This window comes from Cygnus olor, chromosome 25 (genome assembly GCF_009769625.2).
Source record: "Cygnus olor isolate bCygOlo1 chromosome 25, bCygOlo1.pri.v2, whole genome shotgun sequence".
NCBI lineage: Eukaryota > Metazoa > Chordata > Aves > Anseriformes > Anatidae > Cygnus > Cygnus olor.
This window is the reverse complement of record NC_049193.1, coordinates 4999723-5018651: the sequence shown is the minus strand read 5'-3', so window position 1 is coordinate 5018651 and position 18929 is coordinate 4999723. Positions and strand designations below refer to the sequence as shown.

Below are 18929 nucleotides of genomic sequence, written 5' to 3'. Positions count from 1 at the left end.
TAATTGAAAAGAAGAAAAAAAAACAAAGGCTGCAAAGAGAGAGAAAACAATTCTCAATTATTCATCAGCAAGTGATGTTCGGCCATGTGTTGGGAAGCCAGGCCTCTATACAATTAGTTGTTCAGGACAGATGTCTTCATAATCGGAGCTTTCCCTTCTCCTCCCCTACCTTCCCAGCTTTTACTGCTGCGTGTAATGACGCTTCTGTTATCTGAAATGCTTCCTCTGCTGTGTTGCCCCACATGATGATGCCATCAATGTATTGCAAGTGTTCAGGAGCTTACCCCTGTTCCATTGCAGTCTGGATCAGTCCATGGCAAACGGCAGGGTTGTGCTTCCACCCCTGGGGCAGTCAATTCCAGGTGGACTGGACACCCCTGCAAGTGAAAGAAAACTGTGGCCTGCATGTTGCTGCCAAAGGGGTCACGAAAAATGCATTAGTGATATTGATGGTGGCATACCACTTGGCTGCCTTTGACTCTAATTAGTACTGAAGGTCTAGAATGTCCAGCACCACAGCAAACAGCAGTGTTGTCACTCCACTCAGGCCATGATAGTCCACCGTCACCATTAGACTTTTGCACTGGCCATACGGGACTATTAAAGGGTGAGTGAGTCTTGCCGATCACTCCTTGGTTCTCCAGTCAACAAATCAGCTTATGGATAGGAATCAGGGAATCTCAGTCAGTGCAATATTGCTGCTGGTGCACAGCTGAGGTAGCGATTGGCACCTGCTGTTCTTCGACCCTCAGCAACCCCACAACAGAAGGGTCTTCTGAGAGGCTGGGCAAGGTAGACAACTGTTTAATGTCCTCTATCTCCAAGACAGCTATGCCAAAAGCCATTTTGGGTCCTTGAAATACCCTCTTCTAATATAGTATATGCCAAGAATGCATGCAACCTCTGGGCCAGTCACAATGGAGTGCTTTTGCCACTCGTTCCCAGTCAGGCTCACTTTAGCCACCAATACAATTAGCTGTTGTGATCCCCCTGTCAATCCAGAAATACAGATAGGTTCTGCCCCTGTATAGCTTGGTGGCATTAGGGTACACTGCAATGATGCTCACTAGAGCCTTGCACTCCTGTGGGTCCTGTGGGCCTGGTTGATAACGCATTTCCCTTGAAGGGATGCCTTGCCTTCATTCCTGACAGAGGTCAGCTACAGGTGGAGGACTGGTGCCCCTTTTCCCAGTTGCTTTGTCAATGACCCTTTCCCTAGAGAAAGATCCATCTGCTTGGCTTCCTTGCCTTCTAATTCCTGGGTACTGGTGCTGGTATTCCAGCATTGGAGCAGGCAGGTGGCAATGTGCTCACCTGGGTGATGATTGAAATGCTTTCCTATATCTTGCAACTCACTCAGGGATAAAGATCAGGTGGTTTCTGCCTTATGATTTCTATATCGTCTTCCTCCTGTTTGTGTGATGGCCCTGCTCCAGAGCGGCCTTCCTCTTCCTCTTACTGCTCTGGAACCTCTTAGTGGAGCTCCTTCTTCCCTTACTAAACGAGCTGACTTCTGCTTCGATTGTTTTGTCTTAACTACAGGAGCCACTGATTCCATTGACAGTTGGCCCTCTGTTTTAGCTACTGTCTCTCTTATTTGCTTGTCAGATCCAGAGGCCTTGTCTTCCCCTTGCAGGTGCTGAATAGTGCTGACTATTGAATGAAAAGCGCAGGCCAGGCCCCAGCACAGTGCAGCAAGCTGGAGTTCGCCAGCATTGCCAGGGTCACGGCATGTGTCTTTTAAACATTCTAACACTTTTTTTAGGATTCTGCACTTGCTCAGGGGTGAAGTTTAAAACCATTGGTGGAGAGAACCATGACAGGTACCTGCCTGTATCTTCTCACACACCTTGCCACCCATCAACACACTGCCTAGGGGCAGATTCCTGGGTGGTATTCTTAATTAATTGTTTAACCTTAGCAAAAAACCAGAAACATTCTGGAAACGTAGCAATAGGAGTATGTTGGTTACCTAAGGATGTTCAAAATACTGGAAAGCTATTGTAATTAGCCCACAGGGAAAGGAGGAGGAGGTACCATTCCTGATATCCTCCACCAATTCACTCCCAGAGGAGAAAAAGAGAGTGCAGTTGTTAATATTCTCCAAGAGATGGTTCCCAATGTACAGCGATGACAACATGCAGGGCCTGAACAGCAGATTAGGCTCAAGGCCAGTGATTTACAGCACAGCAAACTGAAAAACAAACAAACAAACAAACACAGCCTTTAATAAACTCTCAGATCTGACATATAGAGAAAGAGAGAACATGGCATAGATCACATATAGCAGAATGACATGGAACAATATCAAAAGCAAATCAGTCAACATCATGACCAGCAACTGTTAGACAAATACACTAATTTTAAGTTCCCTCTGAAGTGCTCTGGCCAAATCTATAGTTACCTCAACCCTTCGCCCCCTATGTCGGGCACCAAAAAAGGACTGTGGTGGTTTCACACTGATGGACAGCTAAACTCCACCACGCTGGTCTCTCATTCCCCTCCTCAAAGGGAAAGAAGGGGGAGAAAACATGATGGAAAGAAAGGCTCATGGGTTTACATAAGGATAAATTAAAGGAAAAAGAAAAGGAAAAGCAAGCAAAGGCTGCATGGAAGCAGAGAGAAAACAATTATTCTGTCCTTTCCACCAGCAAGCAATGTTCAGCCATGTGTTGGGAAGCTGGGCCTCAATAAGCGTAACAGTTGTTCAGGAAGACAGATGTTTTCATAATGAGACCACCCCTTCCCCTTTCTCAGCTTTTATTGCTGGGTGTGATGATATACGGTGTGGAATAGCTCAATGGTTGGTTTAGCTCAGCTGCCCTGGTGATGTCCCCTCCCAACCTCTTGCCCACCCCCTGCCTCCTGCCTTTGGGGGGCTTGGAGAGAGTCTTGATGCTGTGCCAGCACTGCTCCACAATAGACCCAACATTGGTGCAAAGGCAATGCTGTTCTAGCTACAGGTGCAGAGCACAGAACTCTAGGGGCTGCTGTGGGGAATGTTAACTCTGTCCCAGGCAGCCCCAGTACAGCGGTGAAAGTGTGCACTCAGGCTAGAGGGTAAACATGGGGTGGATTTTCTTTCTAATTCACTGATTGTGGATGGAAAACAGAGAAGGGTTCTGCAGAGAAGAAGACAGCATCAGAGAAAGGCTCGCAGGGATGCTGAAGGGTAACACGGACTTTCAGCAGAAAGTTGGTCCCACTGTGGCGTGTTGGAGTGTGTGCATGCTGGCTGCAGGCCAGGTAACCAGTGTGATGGATCTCGGTGGTGATACAGCAGGTTTGTATGGCACTGAAACTGGTGGTGGCTCAGAAGGGTGGTAGAAATGGTGTGGTCTCTGCTGGCTCCGTGGTAGAAGAAGTGAGTGGGAGCTATGCTGTGGAGGAAGACACCCAGGACCTCCGTATGCTCTGCCTGCTCCTGGTTTGGCTCTGCAGTAGGGCCAGGCCTACCCCTCTCCTGTCTGCTACCGGCTAGTAATGCAGGTGGTAAGGTCTGGAGTTCTGGTGTTCTGCTAACCCCTCCTTCCTGGCTCTCAATAAGGAGAGTAACGGAACAACTTGGAGGGCAAAATGTATTAGATTATCTTTTTCTTGAAATTTGTTTTGTTTTGCAGTAATTCAAGTTCCCCACATCTACAAAACAATCATTAAATCAGAAAATATCTAGCAAAGAATGGAAAAAAATAAAAATTTAATCTAGTGAAGCAGGTATAAACTAGATACATAGATCAGATAGCCCTCTGGCAGTCTCCGTTAAAGCTTTGGAAAAATAATTTTAAAAAGGCATTTAATAACCTAAATGCTGAGACAGGTTTTCATGGTTTATCTTCCAGGGTGGCCCCCTAAAGGATTTCAGTACGATAAGAGGTAGCTCAAGACTAGAAATAGTATCATTGATTCAGCTGTGTTCTTTAAGGTGGTAAGTATAGGTGTAGGAGAAATCTAGGAGGGTATAAAACAGGTAAAAGTTTTGAAACAAAGATGCTAACTGCAGTCAGTATTTCAGTAGTTAAAAGGAGAGTGAACTGTGGATAAGGTATTTGCAGACTGGAGGCGAGCTAATGAATGACTGTATGATTACAGAATCACAGAATCATCTAGGTTGGAAGAGACCTCCAAGATCACAGAGTCCAACCTATGACCTAACACTAGCAAGTCCTCCACTAAACCATATCACTAAGCTCTATATCTAAACATCTTTTAAAGACCTCCAGGGATGGTGACTCAACCACTTCCCTGGGCAGCCCATTCCAATGCCTAACAACCCTTTCAGTAAAGAAGTTCTTCCTAATATCCAACCTAAATCTCCCCTCGTGCACCTTCAGCCCATTCCCCCTCGTCCTGTCACCAGGCACATGGGAGAACAGACCAACCCCCACCTCACTACAGCCTCCTTTAAGGTATCTATAGAGTGCATTAGATGGGGTAGAATTAATTTAGAAGGAAGATAGTACAGGTAAGTACTAGAGGCTGTTTATACTTGTCTGGTAACCAAAGCTTAAGCACTATGCCTATATATGTGTACTGTTTCCAAAGGTTAACCCTATGTATGATTACAACTGACAGGTGTTAGAAATCGACACCTGCTTTACAGTAAAACAAAAACAATGATAACGTTACACACGACCATAGTAACAATATTGAATGTTTCAACCATAAAAGAAAAATAATTATCTTTGTAAGCTGTAATATTCCAAAGATAATACCATGTTTTCACAATAACACTGTGTAAATATAGCACTTTCAATAGCTGCTGTACAGAGGGTGCTCTTGCTTCACTCTGCTCTGCCTTGCCCCAAGGTCTGTGGGTATTCAAGCCCTTCCCTGTTCCCCAGCAGTTTTTCCTGCTTTTTGCTTTGTAGTGATGCAGAGCCAAGACCCACCCCAAAACTTACCTGTCTGCAGTCCTCTCCTCCCTATCTCCCGCGTACTGATTTGGTGTGGAAAGGATGGTCCAGACAGATTTAGCTTGATATGCTGTTATCAGTGCTTTTGCTGAGATTGTGGTATCTCTACAGACCCTCGGCCCAACTCCAGCTCTCCCTGGACCTAGCAAACCAAAAACTGCTGCACACCCAGGTGGATTCCTGAGAGCATCCTGCCCTCTTCCTCTCCAGGCAATCATTTGGCATTTATTCTTCCACTACTCTTGGGTTTCTCTGCACCTTGATTTATGGAGGTGAAGAGCTAGGAGCAAAAGAGAGGGAGCAGAGGATAATAAAACAGTGACAGGGGACCAGAGCAGAACACTAAGTGGTATCAATAGTCTGGAAATGGGCTGTAGAAATGACAATCGGGATGAACTTCAGATAATATCAGACTGGCAAAATCCAGGGCAGTTATATTGTCAGAGACAGACAGCTGTACCGGCCAGAGTAAAGGCATGCTGCTGCCCTTGGCCATCCTAGTATTTCAAGAGTAACTCAGGTTCTGGCTCAGTGCTTCCCCTCTTTACTCAGAAGGAAGGAAGGGTGCCAGGCTGGCCAGTGGCAGGTGAGAAGAGCCCTGCAGAAAACCTCAAGGAGTTTGTCTGCAGAGCCTGGGATCCCACCTGGTTTGGTGACAGGGCTCCAGGATGAGCGTACAAGCTTCTGCTGTCCCAGTACTTCACAGCAGCCTTCTTAGAAGAGGGACATCACAACAGCAAGATGGGACACAGCCACTGTCCTTCTCACGGTGACATATGCATTCCAGGGAAATAGGACAGCTGCCACAGGTCAGTGAGACATTGGCAGGGCTGGGAGCTCCATGTAGGAAGACCCTTCCAAGACACTGCAGAGGAAGTCAATTGGCTGTTCCAATTTACCTGCTCTGGAACATGCACATCAGACCTGCACAAGGAGACACCTTGTCTGCATGGTTTGGCTAACTCTTCAAAAGACATGCTCAGCTCTGTGGCTGCAGCCAATGTGTGGGCAGGCCGGGCAGTCACCGCTTTGATTTTCAGCCTATTGCTGAGTCAGCAGTTATAAAAGACCTCCAAGTTGAGCTTGTGCTTTTGGTTTTATGGGTTATAACCTTGACTAAAAGCTGGGAAAGGGGAAACAACTTCTTGAATGTGGTTTTGTTTTAAAGTTGAGATCTGGGGCCAGAGCCTCATCTGCCAGAACAAAGAGACTCTGCGCTGCCTTCAGTAACCGCAGGCATTCTTACCTGCTGGAACTTGAAGCTTGGAAGCAGGTATTAGTTCTCTAGGGAGTTAAAGTAAACACTGCATCCAACAAATCAATGTAACCTCAGGTGACCTGCTGCTGCACAGCTGGGCTATACCTGGAACATGAGGGCTGTGGTCTCTGGAGAGACTCCCTGGACAGCCTGGTCCCCACCACCACCTAGCCCTTTCTCCTCCACGCTTCCTGACCACAGCACAGACAAAGGAGCTGTATACAGAAATCTGTAGGCAAAACAATACCAGGAGCTTGTTCACCTTCCAGAACATGCATGGAGGGACATTTTTTGCAGCTGGTGTTTCCCTGCAGATCCATTCCATTCTCTCGCTCCTACACCCAGCACTTCATTTGCTTATTAGAAGCCATGTGACGGAGAACTTTCCTCATCTTCCTCTCTTCTTCTCACCCTCTTAGCTTCTGCACTTGGTATGTGCCAATGTAGTTCAAGACCCTGTATTTATGTACTGTATGTGATGGTTAGGTTACAACAGTGACTAAGCAGGATTTAACTGATCAGATTCAAAGCTTCTTTATTCACATGAACAAAGATCCCTGCCCCCTTTGATGTGCATGTGACACTGGACAGTGCTGTTCTCCTGGACATCAGCTAGTAGCAAACACAACTACCTCAAATCCCCCTTAGCTGAATACAGCACTGAGGAAAGCAATGATAGTCTGAACTGCTGGGAGGGAGAGGAAGGAGAGTGTGTTTTCCAGGGCTATGATGATTAATGTGAACTGTGGACGTGAACCATGCATATGGACACTTGTAATTGTGAATACATCTCTGTGGGATTGTAGGCAGCTAGTACACATCTTGACTATGGGGAAAGTGGAACGGGACAGAAGGATAAAGAGGTATCACACGCTGTAAACAAAGACTGCATAGACTTCTAGGGTCTTCTGGTGCCAGAAATAAAAAGCCCAGAGAACTAGGCAGTACAAACTGCTGAGTGCCAGAAGGACAGGATGCAGTAACTAAAGTCACCCTATCCAGACCTTGACTCTGAAAAGACGTGTAGCCGAAAGCAGAGCCCTCCTGCCTACTTAGTCCAACACTATGAAGTTAAAAAAAAAAACACATGAGTTTGCATCCAAGTCTGGCTTTAGCCAGTGGACTAGGGAGAAAACCACCTCCTCAGTGCTCTGGAGCTGATGAGAGGAGGGGGAAGACTGGAGAAAGGACATTTTCCCTGTGCCAGTGTGGTTCTGCTGAGGGAAAGCATGTGCTAAGTTCTGCAGATGAGAACAACAGGGACAACGTGGGAAGTAGCAGAAGGCGCTGCTCATGGCATCCCTGCTCCAGCTTCAGTCTGTGGCCAAAAGGAGAGGTGCTAGGCACCCCAAACCAGACCACGAAGTCGTGGAGAAGGGTCTTACTCCGCAGGATGCGGCAAGCAAGAGCCCCCACAAAGGGAAGTACAGGAAACTGGCTGAGCTGACTTGATCACAGCCCATAGGGAACACAGAGCCCAGAACTGGGAAACAGACTGGCTCCCCGCTGATCCATGTAGGCCTGTGCATCATGCTGTGCTCCCATTACTGTGTAACACATAGGTCCAGCCAGGGGGGTACAAAAATAGCACGGGGCCATCCTGAAGTGCAGGCTCAACCCTTCAGCAGGAGAAAGGCTGGGCATAACTGTACAGTGAATGACAGGGACACAGCAGAGATTTGGGGGTCTGCTGGTATTGGAGCTGCAGCAACAGCATGGGTGTACCTCATCACTGAGCAGAGCAGCTACACATCTGTGCCTGGGTGCTAATCAGGGGGTGGCAAGACCCATTAGACACCATGTGGGGCCATGGGCACCAGGACAAATTGGAAGGAGCTCCCACGTGTCCAGGCTTCCCAGCAGAAAAGAACTTGTGCCTAAAGGTAAATGCTACCTCCTCTCCTCCCTCCTGAGTCACCTGTGACAACTGCAAACACAACCATTTGTATCCCAAATTTCCATACAGATTTCTAGTCAGACTAGTTCTATTGCCCCAGAGCTGGTAGCTGAGACAAGGCAGAAATGGCCCAGCAAGGAGGGTGTACACGTGAGAGTCCTCACGGAGTGAGTTTAACAGCATCTGTGCCACCAAGAAACTCAGGTTGGAGGAGAGTCACCCACGCATATGCTCAGAAACCCTTCCTAGCGGGCCAAAATGTGCTATTTCTCTACATCCCATCATCTTCTCCTGTGCAAAGAACACATCCAGCCTCTAGGGAAGGGGGAGAAAGCCCCAGCACTGCACAGCCCACCCATCATAAGAGAGACCAAGGACTTAAAGGATTAAGTAGCTGCAACCACAGTGATAGTCACAAGAAAGTCCAATGGGTCCAAGGCTATTCACAATCTTTTTATTGTAAATTGCCATTTTGAACAAGAGCCTTGACAGAATCAAACTTTAAAATAACCTTAATTTTGCACATGCTAGTCAACATGCCTTATTTTACGTCGGTAGTAATACAAATTGTAAGATTCCAGGGTTTTGAGGAACACTTTTCAGAATGCCAATGACATTAATTTCTTCCTAGAGAAATACCCCATGCTGCTTCTTAATTGTGTCTGTGTATTTAGACATCATTTTGTACTTTGCATCCATTTTAAGATGCAAATCTGCTTAATCCAAACATTTACACAGCCCTAGATGTATATGATAGTGATCTAAACTATTTCCCAGCCCCCAGGAAAAAACAATTACATTAGTGCTCTCCAACAGGTTTTAAGTGTTAGTAAACTTTTCTTTAAATGAGAACTACAAAACCCTAATGGAAACTAAGAAAGTAACTAAGCTTACTGTTTAAATTTAACCTGTGTACATGCATATAGTATGGATTACATATTGTAAGGAATTCACAGAGGATTCCCCATTATTATATGAATCAAACAAATTGAAGCACCATGCACCAGCATGACAAAGTGAAGGCTTAAGGCTTGAAACGGCAAAGGCACGATCACGATGCTTTCTAGAAAGAAGACAGAAGTACCTATAAATTAGAATGTACTAGCAAACCAAAGCTATCTACTTCACATATCTGAAGCAGACAAACTCAGATGCTGAAAAGATAAACAGCAAAAACTGCATGCATGGAAAAATACTTCTAGGTTTGGCTGGTCCAGATGATTTTTATTAATCCTTATGCAGGGATGCAGTAGGAAGTCTCAGCCTCCTTAAAGGCTGGAGAAACTCCCACAATATATTTTATGCTCTGCAGGCTGTAATAGGCCCTTAAATATGACTTCACTAACTACAGATGACCACAGGTTGACTACTAACTACCTAACCACAGGTTGCTATAGAGTAAGTTTTTTGTACCTCTCCAGCACATAACCAAGTATTTTCCCAGGTATCCAGTAAACTTCCACAGAGATCATTTCAGACACCTATGCTTTGCAGGTACATGGCATATGCTTATGATACATGGTAGAAATTCCTGGAAATTACTCTGTGGTTCCTGACTTCCACTGAAATGGGACTACAAAAGTTTCTGCTACATCAGGGCCTGCATTCACACAAAGCTGTAATTTACGAAGGGCATTTCTGTCCCCCCCAGCATAACTTCATCCCTTCATTTATAGCTAGCACCAAACATCATTATCATAAGTACACAACTCTGAGTGGGCCTCTTTTGCAAACGTACACACCTGTTCTAAAGCAACAATCTAAGGTACAAGATTTCAGTGGTACAGGCAATCCCCCCTGATGTTGTTTCCTACTATTACTTCTCCTCCTGTCCTCTCCTTGAACTTCTGAGGCCTATGAAGTGTAGAGAGGTTGTTTCATGTGCCAAGAGCATTACACTTGCCACAATTTCTCAAAAGATTGGTCTGCTAATCAGTGTGTACCTCAAAGAGACCAAGCAGCACAGCTTGGAGCTCTGAAAAGGAACTCAGTCTATTAGATTCCTTAGGAAGGTGCTTTCCAGGAGGACCATGTTATACAGTTCCTCTCCTGTCCATTCAGTGGTTGTCATAAGGCACTGCTCCAGCTAGAAGTTTCAGTGACTGTCACTGTCTACAGAAATTTTGGCATCAAAACCACATGCACACTACTTACAGCCTTTCCACGATACAGCATATGGGAAGGACTCAGGCGCACGTACACTTGAAGGCAGGTAATTCTTTTGTCCAAAGGTGGTACTGGAACTGAAAGACTACAGTCACTTCTCATTACAAAAGCACTTGCTTAAGTTTATGCACTTTACTATATCATGGAGCAGAGTGGGGACACAAGGAGATGGTACTTTGCTGCTTGGCAATGGCGACATTTACAACAACTACATGCTAAACACTATAAAGTTTTTCAGAAAGCATAACACATGAAGCCAGATAGCACTGCTGACACCCCTTATGGAAGGAAGACTGTATCTTTTGAGCCCATACAGAACTGTAGAGCAGTCAGCTGCAAGACTACTTCTACATATGGGCTTAAACAAACCTTAAAACATGCTTTAGCAACCCTGGTGCTGCCATCGCACCTCATGTATTGCCTGCAATAATGATCCACTGTTGGATCACTGAAGCCAGGCAATGCAGCTCCATCGAATTCACAGCTCCTACTATGCTCCTCCTTCCCACAAATCCAAACTGTGATTACATTTTACGAGGGACAAGATCGGGATTTTTGCTAACACAGGGCCCTACTGCCAGTGCATCTGCCAAGAAAAAGGTGACAGGAGGTCACAAGGGACTGCTAGCTAATTATTAGTTCCACAGGAGGTAGCTCTCTGAAAAGGCTCCAGAGGGAAGTATCTGGCCACATTTCCTAAGCCAGCATAATGGCTGAACACCTCTCACATAGTGGCTCAGCACCTCTCTTCCCTGCACACTGGCCAGAATTGCAGCAAGAACTGAACACTGCACAGCAGCAGGGAGAGCAGTCTGCCACAGGCGCACAAGAGCACAGAATAACTGTGTTCTTGCAGCCCAAGGGTTTCCTTCTCTTTTAAGGACGAGTCATATGAGAAAGCAAGTAACAATGAACCAGCACCATAAAAACATTCACTGTTAGTGTACAGTTCCTGGGAGGAGAGAAACATCAGCAAAGCCAAACATTAAGGCTGGGTTGGGAGAAGGCTAGAATATTCTTCTATACCTGTGGTAAGGTATCAAACTTGCATTCTCTACCTGTTTATGCCAGAGTTGGTCATGCCCCAAACAAAAGGGGAATTTGGCTGCTCCAAGAACTCTGCAAAAGGAAACAAATGACATGGCTCAAAACTAAGAAACACCAGCAAAGACAAACACATCAGATCAGGAGTGTCTTTGTCATTATTTCTACATGTTCAAGAGCAAATAGAAATTGATCCTGATGAATATAAGTGTCTGCTTCACTGTCATTTAACTAAGGAACACAAAAGTTACCATGCTTCTGATTTCATCATTGCATAGGAGGTACAACAGCTTATATGTAAAGGAGTAGATGTTTTGAAATATATCTCCACGCCAATTACAGCAGGCATGTTGAATAATTCTCCATGTCCAGAAAAGCCTGCTAAGCCAGGCTATGCGTACTTTCAGGAAAGAACATAAGCAGGGTGTCCTACATATGAGACCTAAATGAACAGCATCTCTGGACTCACACTGTCGTAAGCGGAATTGTAAGACAGGACCAGGGAGAAGTCAGCAGTGTTGCTGAAGGGGGAAGTTCCTTACCAGTTTCCCAGTCTTCATCACATGGAGGCGCCTGCCAAGTGCTCACAGCATTCACCTGCTCTCTCTGGAAGCCAGAAGACTGATTCGCTACAGGATGACAGAAAAATCAGTGACTGTAGTTTGTCCTGCTTCAGAAGCATTAGGCACTTTGGATCAAGTTGTAAAACAGTTCTTTGCTTTAAACGAATGCCCCCCACGCAACGTGAGCTGGTTAGGTACACCCAGGAGCCAAGCATGGATCGGAAATCAAGCAACCATAAATAACTTTTTCAGTGAACAGCAAATGAATCTGTCCCCTGGGACTTGGCAAAGGAATGCTCAAGTGGAGAGGAAGCCTGCTAACACAAATGCAGGCATGACAGCTCGCCTCAGTGCAACTCAACAGAAGATGGAAAGCCACCAGCTCTGTAGTGTGGCAATAGCTTTAGAGACAATGAAGAGAACTAAAGAGACACTGCATAGCACAGGATGCTTTTTCTAAATAATTTGGGGGTTTTGTCTCACTGGGCAGGAGACAGGAATCTTAATTGTATTGCAGACAAAGCAAGTTCAGCAGCAGAGGAGCCTGCAAAAGGAGCTGACCAATCTCTCATTGGGAGTGAGCTATTCAGGTTGCCCCAGCTGCAGGGATTTTCATAGCTTAGACACCCATTTGACTTTTCACACGGCACCAGTGGTCAAGCCTCAAGGAAGGGAGATTATCTCTATGAAAAGAAGATCCCGTCTTTCTGGTCATTGAAGCATCAGAGTTCCTGCTGGAGGCATTTCAATATGCACAGGCTTGGGTACAACCTTTTTATTCAAAAATCCTGGGAATAAAATATGTGCAAAGGCTATCAGGAGCATCTAATGAGCCTACTCAATAAATCAAAGCAATCAAGACTCAAGTTTTTGAAGGCTGTTTTGTCACACAAAACTATAGACAATAATTTGACTCCCACTTTTTTGGTTATAATAGGAGCTATCCTGACAAACAGGAGACCTCAGTCCCTAGGGTGAAGATGCATCTTAGAGCATGGGTGGTTCTCTTACCTATATCTTGCTCAATGAACCCTTTGTCGTTGCATTTCGATATGTGATCACTGAGGTCAGCTTGAGGAACAAGATGGCGAGCATTGAAGGGGCACGTAGCCAACTCCTTTGCAACATGAGGGTAGCTCTAGAGAAGAGAAAACCAAAATCATGCGCCATACTTCTCAAGTTCATTTTTCCTTATATTTTTTACAAGATTAACAAGAGATATTTGTGATATTGCTTTAAAAGACTAAGCAAGGAATGGCAAAATACTGCTCAGACACTACAGTTGCAAAGAGAAACTATGAAACTGACTGTTCTTTGAAAGAAAGTTCACTAAAAAATTAATCAGCTCAAGGGTGGCTCAAATGAAACATACCCTCAGCTAACCTCCCTACAGTTTGCTGCAACACTGGCAATACAGCTACATGGTTTAAAGCACATATGAAGCTATTTTAAAAACAATAGAGGACAGAGGGTAGGCAAATCTAAACTATTCAGGTATTTTTAAACAAGCAGGCACAAAGACAGAGAAATTCTTTAACCCTTTCAGAACAGTTAGGGAGCTGGAAGCATTCCACCTGCAAACTTCGGTGCTTCTTCACATAGACACAGGTTCTAGTCACAGTGCTCAGCAATTACTACAGTAAATTAGTTCACCCCCTTCTTTATTGGGAAAAATCACAACTTTGCCACTGTCCCAGTACCTGCCTGGCTTTGGCTGGCACAGCTCTGCTTGTCAGGGATCATGCTTGCACCCAAGACAGATAGAGGCAAAAGTGCCTGGTATAGATGCTGCTTGAGGCAGTGAGCCCTCCACTACCACTGATACACAGCTGCAGCGCAGGCTCCAAGGCAACCGTCATTACCTACACCTGTGAAGCTGTAGACACAGTTCTGGCCTTAACAGGTCTGTACAGCTGGGTTGCTGTGTCCTCACATGTCCATCAATCGCTTCAACCACCTTCAGCAAACTGCTCTGGCGGGATCAACATAAATTCTGCAAATTACTTAGACACCAACTGCATCTGTGTATTGGGTTTATGTGTTCAGGTTTTGGGGGGGGGGGGGGGGGGGCAGGGCACAGGAGTGGCCTCTGATAGAGGTCAGGAGCTGCCCCACGCTGGCTCTAGGAAAAAGCTCAAAGAGGAAGGAGCAGCAGAGAGAAAACATTTTGAACTGACTGCAGCCCCAGCCCCCTGTGTCTCCTGGGGAGAGAGGGGAGGAGGCAGAAGAATGGAGACTGAATTTGAGCTTGGGAAGAAGGGTGCTGGAAAGAAGGTGTTTTTAATTTTGTTTTCAGTCCTCACTGTCCTACTCTGTTATTAATTGGCAGTAAATTAATCTTCCCCAAGCAAAGTCTGTTTTGCCTATGACAGTAAATGGTGAGTGATTTCCCTGTCTTTATCTCAACCCACATTCTTTTCTTTATTTTCTCCCTCTGTCCTGCTGAAGAGGTGGAATGAGAGAGTGGCTTGGTGGGAACCTGGTGACCAGGCAACTTTAACCCATCAATGTGACAGGTGATCATTATTATAAATCAACCCTCTCATTAGGAAATCTTGCAAAAACTGACTGGTTTAACAGCTATGCAACACAAGGACAAAAACAATAAGGTTAACATTTACTTGCTGATATTGTTCACCTGGCTCATGTACATTCTTGCCAAAATTTGCAGGGAGTGAACAAGGAAAAGTCTCTTGAGTGCTGGAAAAATAAACGTACTTGCTGCTCTGCCCACCACTTTCACTTGTTACTTAATATTTTTTAAACCACTAGTTCCACCAAAATTAATTGTTTGTAAGTACTGATACTAGTGCATACGCCCTCCAGCTGCATCTTTACTGAAAGGCACAGCACTGCTACACTGTTTTGAAAAACATATTGGTAAGCTGAAAGTGGAACAATTGGTTTTTAGAAAGTCTCAGCAAAAACCCAAAGCTTGGTCAGTTACTGGCATATGACAGGTTAAAAAACAGATCTAAAGTATACAGAGGAGAACTGAGGTTGGAATGCTTCCAATTAAATGATTTGTATTTAAATTCTGGATGAAAGATTGAGGTAAAAAATCCACCTCTCCCATGTGTGCTGAACCCAGGATGTGCAGTTTCTGCCACTAAATACTTATTAACATTTAAAAAAATATGCAGCTATGCATTTCTGTCACTTAAAAAACAAATTGCAACATCAAACCATTTCTACTCTGACTAGCCAGAGGTGGTACACATCACTCAGCCTGAGTTCTCTTCAGCTTAAAGTGGAGAATTTTATCAGATCTCCATGTGAGCTGCTTGAAGAGACTGAGATTTCATCCCTGACCTAACCATGAAGAGCGACACCAGTCTTAGGTGAGCTAACACGTCCTTGAACCTGTTACTAAACAGGTCATAAAAATATATGAAATAAAGGCTAAATGGGGCTATTTGTCAGGAACTTACTTGAGCCAGCCAGAAAACAAAATGAGAATATGCACATTGTATTTACAGACAAATGCGCACAACCCCCATTCAGTGCCTTGTTTGGCCGTTCAGCTTACCTTCTTGCACTTTACAAGGTGATATGGAAACCTACAGGCTCTGATTCGATGGTGCTTATTATATGGACATTGTATTAATCTCTCTGGATCCAAAACATCTAGAACGAAAGAATTGGGGCAGAGGAGGGGAACTAGTTAGAAAGACAAGATCTAACATCACTAAGACAGTGAAGTGGAACAAACACACCACCACATCAGGGCTGTGATTTTAGGAAGTTAAACCAGTTGTTCTTACTTTGAAACCCGTCATTGAGGCAGGAGCCTGTTTTGCATAACCAAACAAATTCACTTTGAAGTTTGAGCTGACACAGACATCAGTCAAAACAGACAGAGAATAGTAAGTAGCACTGCATAATAACACTTTAAGCTACCATATTAGCTAGATCACCACAGTTACTCAAGATGAATGAGGAGAGTAGTACTTTTCAAACTATCTTGGATGAGAATCACTGGAGTGATGATACATCCACCAGGGCCCTCGGGAGCTTCATCACTGCGAACCAAGCCTTTTTTGATCATCAGCTAGTTTTGCTGGAGGAAAGATGCCAGCCAATTTAATCTAATTTCTGAGGAAACAGCATGCCTAACATGGTTTATGTGACTTCTAAGTGAAGTTTCTCCCAAGTCATGCAATTATTTAGGAGCTAAGGAGTTACTAAAACACCTACGAACCCAGGCAATGAACAGGGAAGCAGTATGAATGCGTACATCTGTGATATATAATCACTTTCATATTCCCAGTGAGGAAAAAGAACGGCAGCCAGAAAGAGGTATAGGTCCCCACTGCTACCTGCAGATCTGTTTGTTGTGTACTCACCAGAGAGCCAGACCAGGCTTCTTTCATCATTTCTGCCGTGCTGGTCTTTTTCACAGGCTTTTGATGCACTTTGATATTTTTTTTAAGCTGCTTTGTAATCAAATCCTAAACATGGGCTGCAGTTTGTTTAGCCTCTCCCCTGCTATCACATCCCCTTCTTCGTGTCCAAAGAAGGGCAACGAAGCTGGTGAAGGGTCTAGAGAACAAGTCTTATGAGGAACACCTGAGGAAGCTGTGGTTGTTTAGCTTGAAGAAAAGAAGGCTTAGGGGAGACCTTATTGTACTTTACAGTTACCTTAAAGGAGGTTATAGTGAGGTGGGGATCAGGCTCTTCTCCTATGCACTAAGTGATAAGACAAGGGGAAATTGCCTCAAGTTGCACCAGGGGAGGTTTTTTTTTTTTTTTTTTTTTTTGAAAAATTCCTTCACTGAAAGGGATGTGCAGCTTTGAAACAGGCTGGCCAGGGAAGTGGTTGAGTCACCATCCCTGGAGGTCTTCAAGAAACGTGTAGATATGGAACTTAGTAGTATGGTTTAGTGGTGAACTTCTTGGTACCAGGTTAAAGGTTGGACTAGATGATCTTAGAGGTCTTTTCCAACCTGAATGATTCCATGATTGTACAAAAATTGCTCAGTTGTCTCAACAGCCAGTTCAGGGAGCTATCTTGGCCCACAGGCTGACACCTAGTTAAGGTGCAGTTCCTCAAGTCACACTGAGCTGAGTTCACGTTCCGAGCCACTAGGAATGTTGTACATAGTCCTTCTTTCCATCCCAGCTGTGCTACGCTGCCACTTCCAGCTCTGCTGCTTGTGAGCACCTCTCACCTCCATTAGCCAGTCTAGGTCATTAGAACAGCTGAAAACCAAAGACTTCATTATTAAGATGGATTAACTAGCTTTCTACTGCTTCAGCTGTCCCTGGAATAGCAATTTGAAGTGGCTTTTCTCTCTAAACTGGCTCAATAAATCAAACAAATTACGTGGCCAGTATGAGAACAGAGGAAAGGATGAGTACCTGACGGAGAGGAAAGGGAGCCCTTACTGCTACACAAAGCAGCGAACGCAGAAGTGCCAGGAGCTGGCTAGATCAGGTCAATAGATGCAGCTATCATGCAAAATGCTACAGCAAGCAAAGCCTCTGAGGCACCAAAGCAACATCAACGCGCAGGTGAGATCCCCAGCCCTCAGCAATATGGCTCACAAAACCAACCTCCAAACAATTCCACCACCACCAGACATCACCTGAAAAAACTCCAGGCAAGCACAATGCCTGCACCAAAGGCGGTGGCTCCATTTGAACGCTGCCCAAGGGCCAGACCCCACCCATGCCCCGTCCAGTAACCACAGGCAGCACAGACCTAGGTGAGACGCCCAACTCATCGATTCCTTCATGGCTCAGTCACACAGCACATGGAGACAGCACCAGAGCCACCGCCTGTAACACACCCCCGGCGCCCAAACCCCAAACACCCCTCAGCCACCCCGCTCAACACCTCTCCCCCCCCCCCCCCCGTATCTGCTTCGTGATAGCGAAGACAATCCGGGAGGGAAAGACACAAAGGAGGAGCGGGGCTGCCTCCGCCTTCCACCCGCCCGAGCCTCACCGAAGTCATCCTCCACCTCCATGGCAGGCAGAGGCTGAGGGGCCGCGTGCAGCACCTGCCCCTGGCGCCTGCGCGGCTGTCTCCTAGCAACCACCCCTGCCCCGCGCGGGGTCCCACCCGCTGTGGGGCGGTTGCCGGGGCAACGCCTTGTCCTTGTCCTCTGGGGGGCGCCATTTTCTTCAACCGTGGCCGTGCTCGAGAGACCAGCGCTCCGTGAGCTCCCACCGCCCTCCCTGCTCCCAGCGCTTCACGTAATGCCCCCGGGGTGTCCTTCTCGCAATCGGTGCTCGAAGCGGGTCCAAAAACTTGGAAGGAGAGCGTGGCCCCGCTCTGAAAACCTTGCAGGAGGCTGGTGCCGAGATGGAGCTGGAAAATGGGTGAGGGCACGACAGAGCTGTGTGCCGTGCAGCCCTGGTGGGTAGCTGACCTGCTGGGCCATTTCCTGCTGTTTTGAAGCAAGCTGAGTTGGTCGTCCCACTTGATTTCAGCCTTCCGCTGGTCTCCTGTCTCAAAAGCTCTGAGCAAAAAGGCAGCTTTGAACAAAAGCTGTGTTTCACCTGCTCTTGGACACATGCAGTGTGGGAGGAAAGAAACCTAATGTTTTACTGTCTAATCTAATCAGAGCCCTCCTGCTTCCCCTCCCCACATTGCTGGGTTCAAAACCAATCACTTTTGCTAAATGATTACCTCATTTTGCAACTAGAATATAAGTGTTGAGTAGACATGAGATGAATGGAGAGATACTTTTTCTAAGCAGATGGCTGGTATTGCAGGGGCCTGGGTTCTACAAACACATTTTTAACCATAAAACATCTCAGGATAGGCTAATCCTGAGTTTCCATAGGAAATTGACAGGATCACAAGGATTAGAAACACTTCCGATTTTATGTTGCCCAAGGGTTTACACACAGGTATGACCCTTTTTATCCCCATTTCCAGAATGTTCTTGAGTCAGGGAATAATTGAAAAGTGACTTGGATGCCTGTCCTGTGCTCTGTGTTAGGCTGCAGAACCTGAAGCAACCATTGCTGATAACAATAATGAGCTGCGCTTCTGTCTCAAAGCAACTGAGCAAACTGGCAGGAAAATGTCTCTTCATGGTCACAGGTCACTCAGTTACAGAACATGTGAGCCTTCT

General features: G+C 45.7%; 1 protein-coding gene across 2 annotated transcripts; it reads right to left on the bottom strand.

Moving 5' to 3' along the window:
- Positions 1–8500: 8500 nt before the first annotated feature.
- Positions 8501–17885, bottom strand: LOC121059856 (gametocyte-specific factor 1-like). 2 transcript variants are annotated; one of them, XM_040537024.1, is made up of 7 exons: positions 17792–17885; positions 15371–15468; positions 12853–12979; positions 11821–11907; positions 11293–11353; positions 10223–10311; positions 8501–9131 (listed from the first exon to the last, which is right to left on the bottom strand). In XM_040537024.1, coding segments are annotated over exons 1-7 (486 nt in total). In that variant the 5' UTR covers positions 17814–17885; the 3' UTR covers positions 8501–9129. The 2 variants fall into 2 exon arrangements, with proteins under 2 accessions (XP_040392958.1, XP_040392959.1); XM_040537025.1 differs by having other exon boundaries at positions 10223–10305.
- Positions 17886–18929: the final 1044 nt, after the last annotated feature.